The sequence below is a fragment of the Tauraco erythrolophus genome, chromosome 1 (genome assembly GCF_009769465.1).
Source record: "Tauraco erythrolophus isolate bTauEry1 chromosome 1, bTauEry1.pri, whole genome shotgun sequence".
Taxonomy (NCBI): Eukaryota; Metazoa; Chordata; class Aves; order Musophagiformes; family Musophagidae; genus Tauraco; species Tauraco erythrolophus.
Window position 1 is genome coordinate 60,290,610 of NC_141465.1, and position 16,697 is coordinate 60,307,306.

At 40.3% G+C, this 16,697-nt stretch overlaps 1 protein-coding gene across 5 annotated transcripts in view; it reads left to right on the forward strand.

Annotated features, from left to right (window-relative positions):
* The first annotated feature begins 10,232 nt into the window (after positions 1 to 10,232).
* The window catches only part of HERC2 (HECT and RLD domain containing E3 ubiquitin protein ligase 2), a 116,868-nt gene continuing 110,403 nt past the window's right edge, over positions 10,233 to 16,697 (forward strand). For 3 of the 5 annotated variants that reach the window (XM_086619241.1, XM_086619234.1, XM_086619227.1), the window contains exon 1: positions 11,055 to 11,165. In XM_086619241.1, coding sequence (XP_086475367.1) covers positions 11,094 to 11,165 — 72 coding nt within the window. In that variant the 5' untranslated portion in view covers positions 11,055 to 11,093. Of the gene's footprint in view, positions 10,272 to 11,048; positions 11,166 to 16,697 lie in introns of those variants that run through there. The other 2 variants (XM_086619248.1, XM_086619255.1) reach the window with 1 other exon arrangement.

Consider the following 16,697-nt stretch of genomic DNA (forward strand, 5'->3'; position numbering starts at 1 on the left):
GAAATGAGATTGGAGTCCTGTGACCTTCCTTCTTATAAAAATAATAATAATAAAGTATTGCATATTTTCCTTAAAGATCATTGAAAAAGCCAAGACAAGATTTTACTCTCAGCACCATCTGTGTAAGTCTCTGCTTTCAGTCTTACTATCTTGCTGTAGAATTCACTTCACCGTCTGTCTTTCTTGTGTAGTGAGTGGAGATATGTCTGTACTTCTGCGTGCAATCCTCCATCCTGCTTTAGGGTGGAATGAGTAGCATTTGAGGTGCCTAGCCCTTGTCAGTGGCACTAGAAGTAGTTCAAAAGATTAGCTTAGAATGGGCAATACTAGCCAAAATGAAACCTACCTGTATTTTACAACAGTGTTAAGTGGGAGGAGAATTGAAGTTCACTGATTATAATAAAAATAGTATGCTTCCAGAGGATTATTTCTGATATTTTTGTATTTGATATGTATAATCCTGGTGACACCCCTGCAATTACATCTAGTAACTGTAACTCAGTTATATCTGATTTACTCTACATCAAAATTGGTGTCTGCAGTTGTATTTCCCAGGCAAGAAGTAAGCACAACTGCAGATTTCAAATGGGATTGCAGCTGTTTGTCCTCAAAACAGAAAGGAAGCTTTTATGATTTGAGTAACTCATAAAAGTAAAGGTATATTTATACCTATGAAATGTTGTTCATTAATAACATATTAATAAACACTTTCATTAATGTCAGCTTCAGAACTAGTTAATTATAAACGTGACAGGCTGTAAAACTAGATTTACCTTTTGACTCTGCTTTCAAATGTAGTATATTACCTTCAACGCCAGCTCAGATTTTCTCTTGAGGTTGTATTAATAAATAATAGTATCAAAGAGAAAAGAGAATTTAAAATACCATCAGTAATTGAGAGAGTTGAAGGTATGAGCAACAAAGGCTAAAAACTTTAAAAAACATTGCTGTCTCAAATGTATTATGTTGAAAGTTGAGAGTCCATCTGGGACAGAAGTAGGAGCAGGAATCGGACTCTCCAGGTGGTAGTGGAGGAAGACACGCATTTAGTGTTTTGTAATAGGTATGTATAAGCACCACACAGCTCTTTGCTAGCTCCCCCCCAGTGCAATGGGGAAGAGAATCGGAAGGGCAAAAGTGAGAAAACTCATGGACTGAGCTAAAGACAGTTTAAAAGATAAAGCAAAAGCCTCAAGCAAAGCAGAACAAGGAATTCCTTCACTACTCCCCATGGGCAGGCAGGTGTTCAACCATCTCCAGGAAAGCAGGGCTCTGTCACGCATAACGCTCACTTGGGAAGATAAACGCCATCACTCCGAATGTCCCCCCCTTCCTTCTTCTTCTCCCAGCTTTTATTGCTGAATGTGACATCATATGGTATGGAATATCCCTTTGGACAGCTGGGGTCAGCAGTCACAGCTGTGTCCCCTCCCAGTTTCTTGTGCATCCCCAGCCTTCTCACTGGTGGGGTGGTGTGAAGAAGCAGAAAAGGCCTTGACACCGTGTGAGCACCGCTCAGCAGTAATGAAAACATCTCTGCATTATCAACACTGTTTTCAACACAAATCCAAAATGTAGCCCCATAGTAGCGACTGTGAAGAAAATTAACACTACCCCAGCCAAAACGAGCACAAGGGCCAAAAGTACACACAATTACTAGGGGTCATTGGGTGAGTGGCAGGGATCCTGTAGAAGAAGGACCCTAAACTTCTTCGTGATAAAGCTGGAGTCTTATCACCACAGCACAGACATCACAGCCTTCTATCACAGTGGAAAAGTCAGCCAACCTTATAGCAAAGGTTTCATAAATGTTTGTTAAAATCTTATATACTGTCTGTAAATGCAGCAGTAATTTGAAATTGGTGCAGAAAAGAAGATTCATAGCAGCAATTTCCTGGGCTTTAATTTTCTTCGAAGGATTATGAACAAGGTAAGACAAAAAAGACATTCAAGGTCTGAGTTTTCAAAAATACCGGTAACTGGTATGTTGAAATGACATGGCATAGAGAAAAATCTGTAGTCTGATTGCGAGGTGACATAAAACAACAGCTCTGAAGAACGCAGTAAAAGATCCGTCCAACTGCTACACAGTATTTAGTGGTGTTAATACTCTTGTACTGAAAGCAGGAGAGATAACAGGTGTGCGTGCTGTTGGTTGCAACACTTGATTGTGCTTGCAGTGAACATACTGCAAAATCAACAGGAGACTAGGGCCGGAACAAGCTGAAGCACACATTGTCTTGGTAGATCGTTATCCTTCCTGTTTGAACTAATTACTTCATTTTACTTAGATCACTAGCATTGTTGGCATCCTCTCCCCAGACTTTAAGGGCGCAATATACATTAGCATGTCTGAAATACCACGCGATTCTCCCTTGAGGATAAAACATTCTGAAGTTGTAGTAAGTGGGGTGGGGATTGGCAAAACAGAAAAGATCCAAAAAACCTCCCTTTAAATATGGGCATGTTGGAGAAACACAGTGGAGATTCTCTACAACTGTTTTTACACATCTGTGGAAAGAGAGCTGTGGACAGTTGCCTGATTCATAAACCAAGTAGATTGATGGTGTTTCGGGCTGGTATTCATTTTACATGTTAAAGATAGATCTAACAATTTGTCTTGATTCCCTTCCCTCCTCCCTTGTCCCGGCCATTATGCCTGGGCTTGTGCTTTGACCAACCTGTCCTTGACCTTTCCGTTCCATTGGTAATGCCTCTCTCAACACCCTGCAGCAAGAACAAAACATGGCATAAGCCCAACTTGTTCTAACTTTTTTTAAAGTAAGTATTTTTCCCTTATGAAGCTTTTTTGTATGAAAGGATACCATATGGCTCTGAGTTAACAAATTCTTTATAGAAATACTGCTTCCTTTCCTGCATAATGAGTAAAGATTCCTATCAGCATTCATAAAGTGTTTCCCTGTATATTAAGCAATGTATAAAAGCTAAAGTGTTTTTGGACACCATCCAGGCATTAGGAGAAACTCAATACTTGGTAGCTTCTAAATTGAAAGAATTAAAATTAGCATCATGCTTCCTTCTTATATATTGGGAGATTTTTCTCATGCTCTGATTATTGGCTAAAGGATACTGTTGCTATCTCTGTCTCATAAAGTTTCCTTCTACTACATCCACCTACCCTAAATAAAAGGCGTTAAGACTTCTTTATTTCGGAGATCTAATGGATTAATTGCTTTCTCATTTTGCCAAATCATTTCCATTTTGTTTCTAAGTCTTCTGCAATGAGCTATGCTCTGCATAATAATTTAGGAGAAAAATGGAACATTTTTGTTTATGTGCTTAAACTCAAAATTCAAAATGTTCTTGCTGCTCAAAGGGCCTACTGAACATCCCTCCATCATGTTAAGTGATTGTGAAGCATGTTGCATTGCCCATTGATGGGTTAAATTTATTAATGTCTACTAGGCAACTAGCCTCCTGTCATATAGAATATATTTGAATACTGACAATCTATTTGCACAGTGTTATGATAATATAGAATCATTCTGCCTTCAATTTATAGGTTAATATAATAGTGAGGATATATTTCAATTTCCAGTGTAATAACATGTTGATTTTTACTACCCTTAGCATTGCCTTGATGTTTGGGTGGATTTTTATCTTGATCATTTCGCAAATCTAAAATTTGTAGGTGAACAGTTTTATGAACGTAGCTTAGTACTGTAATATATCTTTAGATGGTATTATTACCAAATCTTATCCAGAATATTCCTGTAATTGAAAAGGCCTTTTAAATGCAAACATTTTCTGCTTGGCTTTAAGTTAATAACAGTATTTAATTTGAAAATGATAGAGAGCTTATGGAGGTTGCTATTTTTTAGCATATGAAATATATATATATATTCTATCTGAATTTCTGATATATTCCTTACTGTATAGCAAATGCTTTTAATTTGAACAGGTCTGTAATGGATATCTGAATATTTATGTAGTGTTTATTTTCAAAGTCTCCTAAAGATTCGTCTAGTGAGCATAAGCAAGCTGGCATTTCCAAGCTACATTGCAAGTCAAGAGAACAACATTCATCTCAAATATTTTATGAAGTGATTATTTTGAATTGATAATTTAAAGAAATAACAGGAACAGCCACAGCAAATTCGTTATTCTTGTTGAGTTCAGAGATGTAGGATGAAATCAGATCAGACTGGTTTGGGCTGTAAAGCAAGAGACGCCCTGGACAGAAACACAGGGGCTGGCCTGGGGGAAGCAAAACAACCTTTCTTCTCTGTAATGGAAGACATAACCTTGAAAGCAAGCTTTTGGGATTGTGTTTTTCTGGGAGACTAAGAACTAGCATGATTGGCATTGGACAAGTAAAATAAAGGGTGTATGAGGCTGAATTTCTGAGCTTAATGAAGCTGATGAAAACGTTACTTCTTGCTTTTACAAGGACAGGATTCACTCTAATTTTATAAATAATTAACTATGCAAAATGTAATTAACAATGGATTCTAATTAGCTACCTGTGGAAATTGTGGCTTTATGGTGGCAATTTTTAGTTGCTCCATCTTTCTTTTTTTTTCACTTCTCTGTACTCTGAATTGCTTTTCGAACACCACCTCTGCAATTGAGCTGTGTCAGCTGTACGATATACTGTGATTCTCACAAGAGTGTTTTCACAAAGGAAAATTGTCACAGAAGAAGAACTTGTTGAAATTTTGGATGTAAGCAATACTCGTCGTTTAAAATCTAGGTAAAAAGAGGCAGGGAGAGGTTAACCTAATTCTGTTTCGTGCAGGAACAATACAGTTTCCAAACTAGAACAGTCTTCCAGTACCTAAAGGGAGCCTATAAGAAAGCTGGAGAGGGACTTTTTACGAGGGCGTGTAGTGATAGGACAAGGGGCAATGGCTTTAAATTGAAAAGGGGCAGATTTAGATTAGATATAAGGAAGAAATTTTTTACAATAAAGGTGGTGAAACACTGGGACAGGTTGCCCAGAGAAGTTGTGGATGCCCCATCCCTGGAAGTGTTCAAGGCCAGGTTGGATGAGGCTTTGGGCAAGCTGGTCTCATGGCAGGTGTCCCTGCCTGTGGCAGGGGGGTTGGAACTAGATGATCTTTAAGGTCCCTTCCAACCCAAACCATTCTATGGTTCTATGATTCTGTGTATCGCTGCCCAGTAAAGGTAGAATGAAATCATCTTGGAAGTGTGCATGAATGTGAAGGATATAGGTTGGAACAGAGATATGTTAGAGAAAAAGATGAGAAGTGGCAGGGCTGTTATCACTGAAAGTGAGAAAGGAGCAGAAAGCCATGCACAGAGACAGAGATCTTGTTTCATTGCCCTGAGGAGGCATGAGGAAACAGCATTAGGACTCTTGATTGCAATTGGGTTTTTGAACATGGAAGCTGCTTCCTGTGTTTGTTTTTTCTTCTCCTTACGTAAATAATATTTATTCAGTAATAAAAATGGCTAGTAGAAAGTCTCATTGTGACTATTTAGAAATACTAGTGTATGTGGGAAGGAGGAGAATCGTCTTAGGCCCTTACTGTCCTGTTTTCCCCCTGTAGAAATCACTAGCGTGCCATAATAATATGTATTGACCAATTTGAACAGATGACATTCTTTCCAAATAATATAATAAAGAAACAGTAGGCCTTATCATGAACTTTTAATTGTATAAAACTGAAATTTTGGTCAACAGTTCACTGAATATTAAAATAATAAAGGCAAATTGTAAAAGTTTCTCTCTTTGGGAATGCCTTCATCACTGAGAAGTAAGCCTGAAAATTCTTTGAGACTTATTTTAAGCCCCGAGTGGACTGGGTTTTGCATTTTGTGGATAATAATACACAAAGGCTTCCAAACTCAGTGGGAGAGCTCAACACAAATGGCTCTTGAAAAAAATTACAAACAAAAAAGGCATTGTCTTGCAGTGAACAGTTAGGCACTGCTCTTACAGAGATGGTTTTGTGTCCCATTCGCATGCATAACAATTACTGATACTAATGAGAGAAAAAAAATGTCCCACATTCCACCGCTGTTATAACTAGAATGGATTCCCTAGAGCTCACACATTTAAAATAATTATTAATTAGTAAAGATTTGATGCTTATACCTAGAAGGCCTGCAGGTAGGACTAGATACTATTTTTACGTAAACATACGCTTGCTTATTTTTGGTCCTTTTTGATTAAAAAAAAAGTTAATCCTCACCATTTGTTCTTTGGCTCTTAAGGTTTTGGATTTAGTTACTTGAGAATGCAATGGTCTCAATTTTTGAGATCAATCTTGTCACTACTTAGGATCCCATTGTCACAAGTGAAATAAAAAGAAATATGGTGCTGCCCAGATTGTCCAAAGATACTTTTCTTCCTTCTGCCTGTTCTGCTTTAGATTACTGTGATAGTTTTATTTTATTCAATTAATGTCTGCTTTTCCCCATCTCCTTAGGCCTGTCTGACAGTGCGACAAGTTGGCTCTGCATGGAGGTGAGGGGAGGGCACCATTCCTGCTACCAATCCTACGTTCTTCAGCCTTTCTTGCTTTACACATATCCCATGTGCACCAGCATCCTTCTTTTCCTCTATACTCTGCACCTCTACATCACCTCGTGTCTTGTAGAAGCTGGTATGGCTTCTCCGCCACATTTGCAACAAAAGAGAGGTCTCCTGCCCAGAGCCAGACATTTTTAGAGCACTCTGTTTTCAGGTGTTCTAAGAGCTGGACCAGAAAATGTGACCCCTTGGTTTCAGTGTGCCTTTCATTTTGATGTATTTACTTTTTGCTTTAACCTATAATAATAGTGATTTGACCATATCCTAGAAGCGGATACATGTAAATGATTGACTGTGTCTGTCCACGGAAATTAAATTTTACCATGTCCAGCCATCTCTCTGGAGGAAGGAAGAAAGATGTGCGAGGGTTTTGGCAGACTTGCAGTGAAAGCAGAGAGCTGAAGTGACTTCCACCCAGCAGCCTGCCCTGCAGCTCCTGAGGATCTTGGTGTCCCTCAGGCAGGGACATCAGACTCACTTCCAGGGTGTAAAGTAGGTTACTTTAGCAAGCCGGGCCACAAAGGATTATGGCTGGAGAATTGATCTGCAAGATCATATAACCCTGCTTTAAGAGGGAAATATGCATAAGAAGAGTGGAGTACAAGGCTTGGTGTGGTAACATATCAAATGCTTGGCTTGAACTTGCCTTCTGAAGTCTGTCAGACCCATACATCACCTTTATTATCTTGGTCAGTCTGAAATTTTCTCTTTGGAAAATTTCGTGGGTACATATTTTTATAAATGAGAATGCCATTTGAGATTGTACCACGCTATCACAGTGCATTTCAAATGCAAACAAAAATTATTCATCAGAAGTGAAATCTAAATCTGGAAATACAAAATAATCCATAAATTCTTCAGAAGTATCTCTAGCTTTGAATTTCCATGGTTACTGCACCCAAATATGTTTTGCTTTTTGTTGAAGTGAATGTGTACCTGCTAATTGGGCCAGTGATTCAAATCAAAAAAGTTAGCTAGTTATGCAGTCTTCAAATTATTCACATAAAAAGCGCCAGCAAAAGGCTATTGCCATTTGTTATTTAATAAAAATAAGAAAACTCTCTGAAATAAATGCAGATTGTCTACTCTTTTTGGAGCGTCAAACAAATGACAGCAAATGTTGCACATGCAAAGTATCTCATTTAGATCTGACTTGCAAATCACTTAAGCAAGCAGTAGGCATAACCAGTGGGCACTGTGGTTTCAACCAAGTTTTACTAATTCCTTCTGGTTTGAGCTCCATATATTGCAAAGCAGTTTTTATTCCTACTTGGAATATGACAATATGATTATTTTAATGGAATCATGGAATGGTTTGGGTAAGAAGGGACCTTTAAAGATCATATAGTTCTAATCCCCCTGCCATAGGCAGGGAAACCCTCCACTACACCAGGTTGCCCAAAGCCTCATCCAACCTGGCCTTAAACACTTCCAGGGATGGGGCATCCACAACTTCTCTGGGCAACCTGTCCCAGTGCCTCACCACCCTCTGAGTGAAAAATTTCTTCCTTATATCTAATCTAAATCTGCCCTCTTTCAGTTTTCACATTGCCCCTTGTCCTATCACTACACGCCCTTGTCAAAAGTCCTTCCCCAGCTTTCTTGTAGGCCCCCTTTAAGTCCTGGAAGGCTGCAATAAGATCACCCCGGAGCCTTCTCTTCTCCAGGCTGAACAACCTCAACTCTCTTAGTCTGTCTTCATAGCAAAGGTGCTCCAGCCCTCGGATCATCTTTGTGGCCCTCCTCTGGACTTGCTCCAGCTGCTCCATGTCCTTCTTGTGTTGGGGATCCCAGAGCTGAACGCAGTATTACAGATGGGGTCTCACGAGAGCTGAGTAGAGCGGCAGAATCACCTCCCTCGACCTGCTGGCCACACTTCTTTGGATGCAGCCCAGGATACGGTTGGCTTTCTGGGTTGCCAGTGCACATTGCCGGCTCATGTTGAGCTTCTCATCCACCAGCACTCCCAAGTCCTTTTCCTCAGGGCTGCTCTCAATCCATTCTCCGCCCAGCCTGTACTTGTGCTTGGGATTGCCCCGACGCATGTGCAGGACCCTGCACTTAGCCTTGTTGGACTTCATGAGGTTCTCACAGGCCCACCGCTCCAGCCTGTCAAGGTCCCTCTGGATGGCATCCCTTCCCTCCAGCGTGTCCACAACACCACACAGCTTGGTGTCATCTGCAAACTTCCTTCCACTACATCAGGTTGCTCAAAGCCCATCCAACCTGGCCTTGAACACTTCCAATCATGGGCCATCCATAAGTTCTCTAGGCAACTTGTTCCAGTGTTATTTTGTTTCCAGTCTACCACATAAGAAAAGACTAAAATATTTCTCATCCTGGTGTCCTAGCTCTCGCTCAGCCATGGAATAGTCAGAATAGACACGACATGATATGCATGACAAAACTTCCAGTCTCCTCATGTTAAACTTAAAAGCTTTTGACATGTAGGCATTTGGGCAGATTTTTCAAGGGAAATTATTTTTGGTTTTGGAGGTTCGTATTTTAAAGTTTCAGGGACTAACTTCAGGAAATCAGGCATTTCTATCTTTTACATAAATTTTCAGACACTTCATGAATTTACTTGTACTGTATTTTACTTGAAGTGACCACTGTATCTCGATGCAAGAGAGGTCTGTGGTAAGCAACAGGCTAAGCGGTTACGTCACGTTGCACCTGTTACTTTGAGAATGAAGCCAGGAGAATCAAATTCACTGTTTTATCACAGTGCTTCTTGAATAACAACTGAATGTTGTGTACTTTTGCCTGAATGCCAGCAAATGGTCTCAGTTCTGTTAGAATTGCATTGACATTCAGCCTGCGGCTTCACGTTGGCCAAAGCCAATCGTGGCCCCATCTGCCAAGCCTTGCTCCTGCGTTCCTAATTCCACAGCTGCCAGGGAACTGTAGTCTAAGTATTGTGAGAAACGTTACTTTTTGTTAATTAGAATTTCATACTACTGATATATTTCATCATCCTCAACAAACTTATGCTGAAGGATGGCTATTTGCCTCAGTGCAGTTTCCTGCTCAGGCTGCCGGCTGGCTACGTTTGCCCCTGGACTGCCCTCCCCGCCTGCCATTCCCAAGCTCCTGATGTCTCCCCGCAGCATCCTTCTTCCCTTGCCTGTAGCGGCATCATTTTCCCGTTTCCAGCCTCGACTTTTTCGGGCCGTTTCTGCCATTTTGTTTGCCTCCAAACTACTCATTATTGGCCCTTCTGCTCGGAAATATTTAAAAGCCGCTTTTTTTTAGAAATGAACTTAACAGTACAGTTTGCAGACGGTCTCTAAATTGACTTTAAAAAAAAAAAACCCAATCCTCCTTTTTAAAATTTCTACATCCTGTCTAAAAGAAGACTTTGTTTCCTGTTATTATCGGCACGATTTCAGCCGCACCCGTGAGGTTGACCGACACCGACACCACCACCCGCTCCCCCTCCCCAGACCGGGCCCCGCCGCCGCTCCCCGCTCCGCGTCGGCCCATGCCGGGACAGGATGTCCCGCCTCCCGCTCCTCTCCTGATTGGCCGAGAGCTCCGCTGGCGTGCTGAGGACTCAGCCGCGAATTGGCTGAGTTTCCCCCGTCTCCAGCACCGAGGGAGGGAGGAACCGGCGAGCGGCAGTGCCGGCGGAGGAGGCGGGGGGGGGAGGCGGGCGGGAGAGGATAGGAGGGGCGAGGATTACCCGGGGTCGACCGGGCGGCGGCCGAGCGCGGCGAAGCAAGAAGCGAGGAGCCGCCGCCGCCCGCCGGTGAGTGCGAGGGAGCCTGGCGTGCGCCCCGGCGCTTCCATCTGGCTCGGCGGGGAGGGAGGGAGAGAGGGAGAGAGAAGGAGGGCGGGCGGGAGCCAGCCCCTCCCCCGCTCCGTGGGGCTGGCCGCAGCGGCGGGCGCGGGGAAGGCGGCCTCCCCTCCTCAGCCCGGGAGCCCCGCGGGAACTGCCCCCCCCCGCCCCCCGGCGTGCGCAGCGACCCCTGCCCGGGCGGGGCCCTCGCCCGCCCCTCCCGCCCGGGCTGGCCGAGGTGGGTGGAAGCCGCGGCCGGTGACCGTAAGGAGCGGTGACAGCGGGCTGCGAGGGAGGGGGAGGTGCTCCGGGGAGAGGGGGTCGTGCGGCGAGGGGGAGCCCCCGGCCTCGGCTGCCGCCGGCGAGGAGGGGGTGCGGATGACCCTGATAATCGCTTTATGTTGGCCTGCGGCTTGCGTAATCTGCGATCAATGCTGTGTTTCGTGCACCGCTTCTGCGTCGGAGGGGCAGCGTTAGGCCGGCGGTGCTGTTCGGTGCAGCAGAAGGGAGGCTTCCTTCCACGAATGTTGCAGGGAAGGGAAGGAAGCGGGGCTTTTTTGGCTTCAGATAGTGTTCCTAATGCGTGTTCCGCCTCTCCATGGGCACCTTCAGGGGATGTGAACGTGGGAGGTCCTTACCCACGATAAATGTTTAAAGATCAAGTGCAAGGCATCCTAGTCTGAACAAAAATAACCTTGTGTGGTTTATTTCGTGTGCTAGATCGCTATTTTTCTCGTTTTGTGGCAGGTTGGGCAGCTCAGCCAGCCTGGAGAGAAGGCTGGAGAAGGAAACATGTCTTCTGAATCTTTTTGTCTGGCTGCTCAAGCTAGGTTTGACTCCAAATGGTTGAAGACAGATTTACAGGTAAGGAGCTAGATAGTTGCATTACATTGCGACCTTTCAGGTGCAGATCAAGGATGCTTTTAGTCTAAATAGCTGACGAACAGAAGACTGCAGCATTGCTCTTGAGTCTGTTTTTTTGAGTCTGCTGATTTAAAACTGATCTTGAAGAAACACTAACTTATTTTGAGTTGCAAATAAGATTTGTATTGTCAGGCTAGGCTCTTCTGCTTAGAAACAAGCTGGACTACGTATGTATGTTATTGCAGAGTGTCAAAGCACATAGCTGAGTATGTAGCATTACTGCTAGAATTATAAATTCTTTGCTTAGGGTGTTGCCAAAAACCTCGTGCCTGCTTACGAACTGCAACCTTTAGTGCACAAGAGAACTGAAGTGAAAGGTAATGGAAATTTGATTTCTGTTTTGAAGAATTCAGATTACATTTTACTGTAGTCGTTTGTATAACGGGTATAGGCTTCCTTTGAAATTTTGACGTATTTGAAGGGGGTTAATTTTTGTCAAAGATATGTGGTTGAAATGGAGCTGGTCTTTGTTGAAATGTGCTGGTGTTTGGTGAATTTTTTTTTTTGTCTTAGAAGATAACGTGTTTATTTATCAAAGTTGCATGATACAGGGATGAGGATACTATCATGTTTTCCCAATTCAGGTTTGAAAATTAAGTGGAAAATATAGAGAAGTAGAGTGGTTTGGGTCAGTTACATTTGTTTCAGATGAAATGGGTAACTAGAGTCAGTGCTTGTCTTGTCAGTCGTCTTCCTTCTCCCAGATGTTGCATATAGATACCTTATTTTGAATAACTTTTCCAAGTTCCTGCTCAAAACTCTGAAATTCTTGTTGGGATGGGCTAGCCAGTGTTACTCCTTTGTTATATATTAATAATAGTAATTATAAATTAAAAAAATTGCATCCTGAGTGACTTTACCCAAAATTACGTGCTGATAGTATGAATGGTTGAGTTCAGCTGTTCTTGTGGTTAGACAAGGGTTTTCCTCCAACCAGTTGTGATTCAAAAGCAGCCTTTCTCCAATATTTTACATCAAACAAGCAAAATGGAAGTTGGAAGTGACAGATATAGCCTTAGAGGTTACATTATTTATTAGATCTTGTATGTAACGCTATAAAATGACAGGACTTGCTCTTGTTTTGGCTAGGTTAGTTCTGTTTTCATCTTTTATTCTTAACCAAAGTAAAAGTTTTGATCCAAAGTTAGATATTTTTGCTAATATGGTAAATAAACAGAAAACAATATTAAGGTAAGCCTTTTAAGAAATATAGAAATATTTTTATGCTCCCTAGAAGCTGACCTCTAGATTACAAATATGTTGCTTCAATGATTGTAGAATAGAGGAAAATTTTAGCTGAAAAAGTGGAAATCTTTGTTTGTAACAGCTGCTGACTATGCATTGCCTGTTTTTCTTCTGTGTTATATGGGGTGAAAAATGTGACTGTTCATGTGATTTGTCAGATTTTTCTTCTAGTTTGTAGTGCCTTTTTTCCTACATCCATTTTTTTTTTTAATGTAAACTTTTGACTGGAGGGTTTCACCATCCAAACTTTAAGGATTATTTTCAGCTGAGTGTGTATAAACGCAAGGAAATATTTCTCTTTTATGAGACTGTTGTGTAGTTAATGTGTTGTAATAATTGCTTTTAATAATAAAAATGTTAATTTATAACAAATTTCTATGAATGAACTCTCTTATTTAAAATAAGAGTTCTTTATGAGTAATAACAAGTTAGACTCTAATTGCCAAGGTACTTCCTTTGTTTTTTTCCAATCATGCTGAAGTCAAAATAATTAAATTAATGAAAGAAGAGAACAGTAATCATTTGTGATCTGCTGGACTCAAACATCACTTCTCTGGAATGTGAAGGCTAGCCAGGCCTCCTGGGTGTAATGTAATTTTCTTACTAGGTTAACTGTTTTTGGTATTGCACAGGTCTTCATCGCAGAACTCTGTCTGAATGTATGTGTTCAATATTTTAAAAAACATGCATGTGAATCTTGAATTGCTCCTTTTTAATGTATTAAATGGCAGATGTCTTCTGTCAAGTGAAGGGCTTTTTGGCTCGGGAATTTTTCTGTTGCATGATTGACTATTTTAGCTACTGGTTGACTAGCATGACCTAGCTGTCTGTGAAATTTCTTTATAGGTATAAATCATCTCTCTTAACCCTTTAAGTTCAATGTGTACTGAACATGCTGGTTTCCTACTGTGTATGTTTTTACTGGCTAACTATAGAAGGGCCTTATTGGTGTTCAAGAAACTGTCAGCAGGAATTGAATAGATGAGCATAGTACCTAGGAGAGGTTTGAAGAAAGACACACTAATTTATGTGAATTAATCAAGCTGACTACAAATTATTGTTTGGAATTAGGCCCTGAAACTCTTCACTTTGCAGCTAGATTTTTAACTTTCCGCTGTTCAGCAGTCCAAGAGTGGGTAGGTAAAAGTCCTTGGAGAAACAGAATTATACTGGGGAATTCTTACCTTATGAGATATACAGGATTTATTAGTCTTTAAAACGAACTTTTTTTGGTTTTTAAATCAAGTTCTTTGCTGCTGCAAAATTTGGGGAGTATAGCTAGAATTGGGAGTATAGCTAGAATTGGAAGTGAAATGTTTTGTTTGGTGGGCTAGTAGTCTCCGAGCCTGACTTGTTTTTTTTTTTGGTCACTGTTGCTGGAGAGTTTGCTCTTTAGACTTGATGGCTACAGCAGCTATTGTGGATTAAGCCAGTGAAATCTCTTTGAAAATCACGGAATTATTTTTTGCTTTATCTCAAGACGATGTTGCATTAATAATGCAAAACATGATGTTATAATACTGTGTGCACTAATAAGTCTATGATATAGTGGTATTAATATAGTAAGAAAAGAATGACGTGGATTTTAGCATGGATTGTATTTAATCACCTGCGTGCGTCACTGTTCCAGCCGGCATCCAGGCCAAATATTTGAGTGTTCTTGTTCAGTTTTGGGATGTTACCATTAAGAGACAAAGCCAGGGTGATATAGTGTGATATTAATGTTCTTAAGAGAATATCAAAGACCCAAGCCCTTTTGTGATAGCAGTGAGCCCATAGCCTGCAGGATTAACTGAAGTGGTGTCAAAATGTTAATGGAACTATATCTTGACAATATATTGGTGGTCTAACACTGGAAGAGGTTGCCCAGAGGACTGTGGATGCCCCATCCCTGGAGTTGTTTGAGGCCGGGCTGGGTGAAACTTTAAGCAACCTGGTCTAGTGGAAGGTGTCCCTGCCCATGGCAGGGGATTTGGAACTACATGATCTTTCAGGTCCCTTCCAAACTTCATTCTATGATTTCTTGCTTATGTTAATTTATCTGAAACTAGTCAATGTTATTATAGGAAGCCAAAATGCTCTACAAAGACCCAAGTGCACCTCATAACTATTCCATGTCTTTTTAATAATTTTTTAATTAATTGACCTGTTACTGAATGATTTACAGCTGCTAGTATAATTTTGAACTGATTAGAAACATTTGTTTTATAAAAAAACCCTGAATTTCCTGGTGGACCAAAATTAAGATATTCTATGTTGTCTGTGAAAACACAAACTGTTATAGCAGCTGAAAAATTAGGATAGTTCACCTCGATATGAGGTAATATCAGTACTACAATGTGTGGTGTGTTCTCATATTACGTATATCAATACCCTGTGTATAACATCACTATTAATAAAATAATCCTATGACATTATAAAACAGGTGGATTTTAGTACAGACCTCTTCTTCATGGGTCATTTTTAATGTAGTTGCTAGAAAGGTTAGCGTATCACTTAAATTTCCAATTCATTTTTTTTAGATTTGAATTAATACATTTAAAGACACATACCTATTTGTGTCTATTATGAGTAGAATCTATCACATTTATAGCAAAATCGATGTGTAAGGGGAGATTGTGTTTTAATGGCTGCTTCTAAGGAACAAAAAAGGAAAGTGTAAAAAAACCGTACAAATGGAAGGGAAGATTAAAATTATGTACTTAAACCTAGATACCCAGTTTGCTGAATCAAACTGTGCTTAAAATAATACCGATTAAACAGATGTACGGTACTACTAATTTAGAACCTTATGCAGAGAACTTTAATTAGTGATGGCTGAATAATGAAAAACTAGAATTACTGTCAGCTAATGGGATGCATGTGTGTCTTCACGTGGTTTTTATTCGTCTGCTTATTCTGGATCCTGTGGAGAACCATTGTGCTTAATAGCAGGGGTTAGAGGTGAAAAACTTTAATTTTCCTGTAGTGTGGAAAGAAACTTCAGGCAATGGTAAAGGTGCAAGAGCTGCCTGCAAGAGGAATACGATGCGTTTTCATCAGTTTTCATTGAATTTGTGGTCCGCAGGCCATTTCTGTCATCTTCTTTTGCCACAAAGGTGAGAGTGAGCTTTTTAAAATGAAGCGGCCACCTATAAGTGTTGCATTGGTCTGAAATCTTTTTACCTTCCCTTCAAATTTAAATTTGGCATTTTGTTTTCAGGAAAATCTTACTCTTCTAGCATCTAGATCAGTGTCTTTGCTTGTGAGAAGATAATGTAAATAAATGACGCCTTGACTATTAAAAGCAAGAAGTTAGTGAAAGTTGCTTTCTCTATTTTGTTGATTTCCTATTAATTTTCTAGTTTTGGTTTTCTGATCAAAAAATGAAGGACTTAGGTGGAAGTTTTTATAGCAGACTGTAAATGAGAACTACATTTTTAAAGGAAGTGAAATTTCCAGTAGGGATATAAAAAATTATTTAAAAAATGAAGTAATGCTGTTCTTCCAAAATAAGTGATTTCCAGAGGGAGATGAGGATCACATGTGGAGCAATACATTAGAGAAATTAAATTTAATGTTTATGCAAATACTTTGCCTCAAACAGAACTACTGGTCTGTGAATAGACAAAGTTAGAGAATTTCTCTTCTAAGTTTGAGGGAATTGCACGGTTTTTATTTGCATATGACCACTAACTGTTAATAAACTTTTGCAAAAATTGGAAGACCAGTAGACTGTTATTGTGCGGCCGTTTCTAGTTTAACCCTAAATTTGTTGAAGTAATGTGGGGCTGATGAACTTTTCTGTCTTTGCTATCAGAGCTTTAGAACAGTATGTTTAGGTCTAATGATGTCTCACTGTGCTTTGCATAGGTGTGTGAAGCAGCCGTAGTTTCAGGGCATGCTTCAGCAGGGAAGGAAGGAAGCTAGAACACAATACTGAAGAAGACTACAATGAAAAAGGAAACACAAATTGAATGGATTCAAAAAAGCGAGAAAAACAGAAACTTGGGAAAGGACTTACTGTACTGTGATTTTCTTCACCATTGCTGGGCTTAAAAAGTATTTTGTTTTGTTTTTTTTTTTTTAATCTATTTCTAAAGAAAAATGTGTTTTTTTTTTTAATCTATTTCTAAAGAAATTTTTTTTTTTTTTAATGTAGTCTTTAAAATAAAGCCAAGCAATTGAATGGAAGAACAGATTCTCTCCCCCTTCCTGCTGCTGGCAATTCCGAGGTGAAGATTATTT